This window comes from Dasypus novemcinctus, chromosome 18, assembly GCF_030445035.2.
Source record: "Dasypus novemcinctus isolate mDasNov1 chromosome 18, mDasNov1.1.hap2, whole genome shotgun sequence".
NCBI classification, from domain to species: Eukaryota; Metazoa; Chordata; class Mammalia; order Cingulata; family Dasypodidae; genus Dasypus; species Dasypus novemcinctus.
The window spans coordinates 63,324,103-63,330,373 of NC_080690.1; the positions used below are offsets into that span (position 1 = coordinate 63,324,103).

Consider the following 6,271-nt stretch of genomic DNA (forward strand, 5'->3'; position numbering starts at 1 on the left):
TTATGAAACCCCAAAAGAGAAAGATTATGTTTGTAAACTAACCTATTCCACTGAGTGTGATACCCTTTGATTGCATTAAATTCAGCGAGAGGCCTTTGATTAGATTATTTGATGAGATTGTTTTGGGCTTTGATTTGGCTAAGTCAGTGGGTGTGACTCAGGTTGAGTCCCCACCCCCTTGCTGGGTCTGATGTAAATGACACACAGACACAGGAAGAGAGAGCTCTGTCATTTCTGATCCTGCCATGGGACAGAAAGGAGAAGGCTTAAACTGCTGAGGCCCCAGGGAGAGATAAGCCATTTTGCCTGACAGCTTACAGCTGAAATCAGGAATAGAGCAGAACAGCTGAGACTGATAGAGAGGCCTGGAAAGAAGCAAGCCCTATGCCAGGAGAGGGAGGACTAGGGAATCACTTAAGCATGAAGCCTCAAGAGGCTGGACCCACAGAGCTCAAGAGGAAGAGGAGGGAAGTGGATTTGGCTCAACCGATAGAGCGTCTGCCTACCACATGGGAGGACCAAGGTTCAAACCCCGGGCCTCCTAACCCGTGTGATGAACAGGCCCATGTGCAGTGCTGATGATGCAAGGAGTGCTGTGTCACGCAGGGGTGTCCCCTGCATAGGGAAGCCCCACGTGCAAGGAGTACGCCCCATAAGGAGAGCTGCCCAGTGTGAAAAAGTGCAGCCTGCCCGGGAGTGTCACCACACACACGGAGCGCTGACGCAGCAAGATGACACAACAAAAAGAGACACAGATTTCAGGTGCCACTGACAAGAATACAAGCAGACAGAAGAACACACAGTGAATGGACACAGAGAGCAGACAACTGCGGGGAGGGGGAGGGAGGAAAGGGAAGAGGAGAGAAATAAATAAAAAATAAATCTTAAAAAAAAAAAAGAGAAAGAGGAAGCTCAGCGGAGAAAGACCAGGCAGAGATCGCCCGCCATCTTGCTTCAACATGGCGCAGCTGACTTTGGTGAGAAAGCACCTCTTATGGCGCCTTGAGTTGGCCTTTCCGTGGCCTTGGGACCGTAAGCTTTCAACCCAAATAAATACCCTGTCTAAAAGCCAACAGACTTCTGGTACTTTGCATCAGCACCCCTTTGGCAGACTAATACAGGGCCCCTCTCCTACACTGCCTGTGCCAAAGCCCCATCTCTAAAAATCCTCCAATTCAAAACCCACCCTCCTCCTCAGTTCAGAGGGCCCCTCTCCCACAATGTCTTTTCCTCTGGACCCCATGTCCCCTCCTCTGCAGCCCTTTATTTCACTGCAATCCCTGCAAGACCATCACGCGTGGTCCATGTTCCACACCTCCATGTCTTTATCCAAGTATTGTCTACTACTTGGAATGGGAGGTGGTGGGTGATGAAATGAAGTCATCTTGATTCAGTTCTCATAAGAAAACCTGACAGCTCTCATGACAAAACTCAAGTGCAGATTTTTCAAGGTTGGCGGTCAAGAAATATAATAACTTGGGAAGATAGGATTAAATGAGATAAATGTGCCTGGACAGAATTTTTTAGAGTAATGCTTCCATGATTTGTTAAGCTGCTGTTTGCCTTTTATTTTTTGAAGTTTATTAAATTAAAAAAAATTACTAAAAAAAAAGAAGTTGGGAAGAAGTAGTCAGAAGGGTCATCTTCCCCTTGGGGGGCCCTCCACCAGATGCCTCGGCTACCCCCATCTTCTGAACACAGGTTCTGCTACCCCATTAGTGCTCTGGGCTAACTGTACATTTTCAGACTTCCTTTGATTTTATAAATTGAAAATGGGCTTAAGTTGGGAAACCTGAACAAGCTGGAAAGCCTGAGGATGACAAAGGGCAAATAAGCAATAACCAGCCAATCTGACTCTGTGGCTTGGGACCCTGACAGGGGTCTCCCTGACCAGTGCTCCATCAGCACCTTTGGCAGGAGCCATCTTCCCCTCCCTCTTGGGAGTGCCCCCCAGCAGGGCTCAAATGCCAAAACTGAAAGGCCTGGGGATCTTGGGAGAGAAGAGTTGGGGCTGTCACCTGGATGTCCTCCCTTCAACCCCAGCCCTGGAAAATTAGAACCTCGGTTCACCTAAGGGAGCGCCCACAGCCCTACCCTGGCACAGCCCCTTTAAAACCCAGTTCCTGTTTCCCCACAATTCACCCCGGCACAGGGACAGAGCACTGAGGAATCTGTTTCAAGACTTTGGGAGAACCACAGCTTGGAAACTGAGGACAAGAAAGGCCCATGCCTCAGACACCAGCCATTCTTTGGGATACCCAAGGGGCTAGAGCCCCCACTATGTTACTGTGAAATCTGAGTAGACTGAACTCCAGAAATTATAATCATGACATTCATAATGATACAGTGGTGATAACAATGACTCAATTATTGATTGAGCAATGATAAAGTGCAGGGACTCTTTTAGGAACTTTACATGTATCATTTACCTGAATCATCACAACCCTGTGTGTGGTTCCCTGAGGCTCCCTGCTGTCCAGATGAGGACACTGAGGTTCACAGAGGTGACTCCATCAAAGCCACACAGCCTGGATTTTCAGCTGAGTCTGACTCCAGAATCCCAGCTCTTTTATTTATACAGCTCTCCCTTTTTAAATTCTGCAGCTCCTTCTCTTTCCCAACTTCCTTCCCTCCTCTCCAAAGGGACGTGGGTGAGCAGGGTAGAAGGGAGGCTGTGATCCCAACCCTAGACACTTCCTCCAGCAACCATGGCCCGCTCGCTAGCCTCTGTCCCTAGGGGAAGGAAGGAATAAGTTCCCACGAATTCTCTACACCTTCGCTACTCAAAATGTGCCCAGGCACCGGCATCACCAGCATTACTTGGAAACCTGGTAGAAATGCAAATTATGCCCCGCCCCAGACCTGCTGTACTAGAACACCTGAAGCTGGGGCCCAGGATTCAGTATTTTACCAATCTCTCCCCTCTCTACGGGCGTGCACGCAACACCTGCTTCTCCCGTGAGAGCTCGCATAATACCCTCAGTCCTCCCCGGGCTCCACTCGCTTCTCAAACTACAATTCCCACAATACCCAGGGACGGCATCGTCTCTGCACTGGGACTACATTTCCCAAAGGGCTTTGCGGGCCGGGACTCCGTTATGGCGCCTACTTCTCCCAGACACCCCCGGGACTACGACTCCCACAAAGCTCGGCGGCAGGACCACCGTGCCGAAGGACGCCCGAGCGGCGCCACGTCCGCTCGGCTGGGTGAGGCCGGGCTCGGGCGGGGCCGCTGGGTCTGCAGGACGCCGGCCTGGTTTCAGCGCCTCTGCCCCTCACCGCGCAGACATGGCGGCCGAGAAGAACCAGCAGAAGGATGCCGAGGCGGAAGGGCTGAGCGCCACGTGAGCGACGCGGCCCTTGCTACCCCCTAACGCGGTACCCGGGAGGCCGGGCCCCGGCCCCGAGCCCGACCGCAAACCGCTTCTTCTCTCGGACACCAGAGTCCAGGCCCCCGGCCCCCCTCTCTTCTAGGACCCGGGTCTGGGCCCCGAGCCCCCTCGTCCCCGGGATCCAGGAGCCTGGGCCCCCTCCCGAACCCTCTCGTTCCCGGGGCCGCGGCGTCGGCCCCTCGGTTCCTTTCTTCCTCGGGGTTTCGGGCCTACATCCCGGCCTCCCGCTGAGCCGCCCCCGCCCCCAGGACCCTGCTGCCCAAGCTGATTCCATCCGGCCCGGGCCGTGAGTGGCTGGAGCGGCGGCGCGCGACCATCCGGCCCTGGGGCCCCTTCGTGGACCAGCGGCGCTTCTCGCGGCCCCGCAACCTGGGCGAGCTGTGCCAGCGCCTCGTGCGCAACGTGGAGCACTACCAGAGCAACTACGTGTTCGTGTTCCTGGGTCTCATCCTGTACTGCGTGTGAGTGCCACTCCCGCCCGTCCCGGCGGGGTCGGACAGGCCCCGCCTCCACCTGACCGGGCCCGCCCCCAAGGTGGAGGGCCTGTTCTGCCCGGTCGACCCCGCCCTCAGCAAACAGCGGTTCCCCTCGCTGGCCGGGCCCCGCCCCCCGGGATAGCCCTGCTAGACCTGGTCCCCAGGGGGCCGGGTCCCTCCTCCGCCATCAGCCAGGCCAGGGCGCCGTGTGACCAGCATGGCCTGGTCTCAAGGAAGTAGCCTGCCATCCGTGGTGTGGAAGGATGGGGGGCCCTGGCAGGCCCAGTCCCAGGCGCCTGACCCCTGCCTCTCCACCCCCCTCTCCCAGCTTGACATCTCCCATGCTGCTGGTGGCTCTGGCTGTCTTCTTTGGCGCCTGTTACATCCTCTATCTGCGCACGTTGCAGTCCAAGATTATGCTTTTTGGTGAGAAATTCCCTGGCTCCTCAAAATCTGTTTTTTTCGAATGCATGCCTCAGACTCCCAAACGCAGGTACCCCTGAACTTAAGTCTGCCCATGCCTTGATGTACATGAAATCTAAAGCTGGTCTCTTAACATCCCAAACATATCCATGCCCTCATCCATCTCAGCCTCCCAAATTGCTCTCCCCCAAATCCAGAATAAGATACTCCAAACCCATCCTCCACCTGGCTCCTCTCCACTCCTTCCTCCTCATCCTCTGCAGAAAGTGTCGCCTACAGATACCCACATTGGACACCAGGTGGCAGCCCTACACTGGCCTAGATCTGGTGTCCTCCCCTTTCCTGCTTCCTGGGGCAGAAGCTGGAAAGTAGGACCTGGAACATCTTGGGACTTAGAGAGGGGAGCTGAGGCCTGTGGCTTTTAGAGAGTATCCTGTGTGGTCCCAGCCTGGTACCAAGTGCCATTGGGAAGACAAGGGGACTTCTGTCCCCATTCATGGGAGGCTCAGGGTTTGGACTGGGGACACGAAGGAGTTGGGATCAGCAATCAGGGACACCTAAGACAAAGTGCTTCTGGAACTCAAACTGACATTCAGGAGCTTGAAAGTGATGTCAGTGATGAAGGTGGGCTGGCTGGGGGACACATTAGTCCACCCGGGACATGGAGAGAGCATCTAAAGCAGAGCCATGACCTGTCCCCGACTTCCATGAGAAGACATAAGTTTGTATTTTTATGTGAAATTGCTCAGCTTATTTGTCGGTCACAAATTCTTTTGAAACACTGTTCAGGTTTGAAAAAACACTTCCACAGGTTGGGCCTGACCAGGAGCCCCAGTTTGAGATCCCTGGTCTGCATGAGTTCAGGTTGGAGCAGGAGAGCCCCAGTTTGGAGAGGGGACACTGGGAGCTTCCTAGAGGATGGGGGTTGAAGGGCAGGTGGCAGGGTGCTGAGGAAAATGCAATATTCCAGAAGAAGGTGGGGTGTCAGAGCCAGGCTGCAGCCAGGACTTAGAGGGTCTTAGCATGAAAAGTTTGAATTGGATTCCGAGGCTCCAGAGCTTGAGACACCAGATTGTCAGGGGGCATCAGGGAGAGGGCGTGGAGTGTTGAACAGGGCCCCAATGTCATCTGCCCCCCTAGGCCGCGAGGTGAGCCCAGCCCACCAGTACGCGCTGGCCGGCGGCGTCTCCTTCCCCTTTTTCTGGCTGGCTGGCGCAGGCTCAGCAGTCTTCTGGGTCCTGGGTGAGTATAAGGTCTGGACTGGGGGGTGGGGGGTGGGGGGGACAGGTGAAGGGGCATGGCACTGAGCTGTCCAATTTCCTGCAGGTGCCACCTTGGTGGTCATCGGCTCCCACGCAGCCTTCCACCAGGTGGAGGCTGTGGACGGAGAGGAGCTGCAGATGGAGCCCGTGTGAGGCGTCTCCAAGCCCCTGCCTGCCTCCAGGCAGCTGCCCCGGCCCTGTTCACCCCCGTCCTGCACGGCTCTCCTGCTGGGGCCCAAGGCCTCCTTCCCATCACTAGCCCAGGGAGGGACTCCAGCTTAGGAAATAAAGCTGTTATGGCTGTCATTCAGCAGCTGTCGTCCCAGTGTCTTCTGTGGATCTCTGTGGGGTGATACTGGGATACGGTGGTGCCCCAGACAGATGGGCCCAGGTGTGGAAAAGGACCTTGAGCAGATGTGGAAGTGAAGTGGTCCAGGGTGTCAGATGGTGAGATGTGAAAAGAGGGTGGGGAGGGATCGTGTGTCGGGATTCTCCACAACCACCCCAGAACCCCTAGTTTGCTAGGAGGATGCATGGCTAAGATTTGTTCAAGTTCAGGGACTGCAAGCCCCATCAGCAAAGGGAGAAGATGCCGGGCAGAGGCCAGAGCAGGGCTTCCTAACTGTTTTGTTCCACAGACCCCTTCCTAAGTCCACACTGTACTGTGCATTTTTTAATATCACACCCACACCAACACGTCCCACAAGAATGTTTTTTT

At 55.1% G+C, this 6,271-nt stretch overlaps 1 protein-coding gene across 1 annotated transcript; it reads left to right on the forward strand.

Annotated features, from left to right (window-relative positions):
• Nucleotides 1-3,147: 3,147 nt before the first annotated feature.
• Nucleotides 3,148-5,863, forward strand: RABAC1 (Rab acceptor 1). Its single transcript, XM_004455925.3, has 5 exons — nt 3,148-3,344; nt 3,641-3,853; nt 4,197-4,294; nt 5,432-5,533; nt 5,618-5,863. Exons 1-5 carry the CDS (start codon nt 3,289-3,291, stop codon nt 5,704-5,706), a joined length of 558 nt encoding a protein of 185 aa, XP_004455982.1. The 5' UTR covers nt 3,148-3,288; the 3' UTR covers nt 5,707-5,863.
• The last annotated feature ends 408 nt before the right edge of the window (nt 5,864-6,271 follow it).

Bases quoted from the DNA above. Each gene is read 5' to 3' on its own strand.
- RABAC1 (XM_004455925.3), top strand. From the start codon at position 3,289: ATGGCGGCCGAGAAGAACCAGCAGAAGGATGCCGAGGCGGAAGGGCTG. The intron at 3,854-4,196 runs GTGAGTGCCACT...CCCCTCTCCCAG, and splicing joins GGTCTCATCCTGTACTGCGT to CTTGACATCTCCCATGCTGC. The intron at 4,295-5,431 runs GTGAGAAATTCC...CTGCCCCCCTAG, and splicing joins GTCCAAGATTATGCTTTTTG to GCCGCGAGGTGAGCCCAGCC.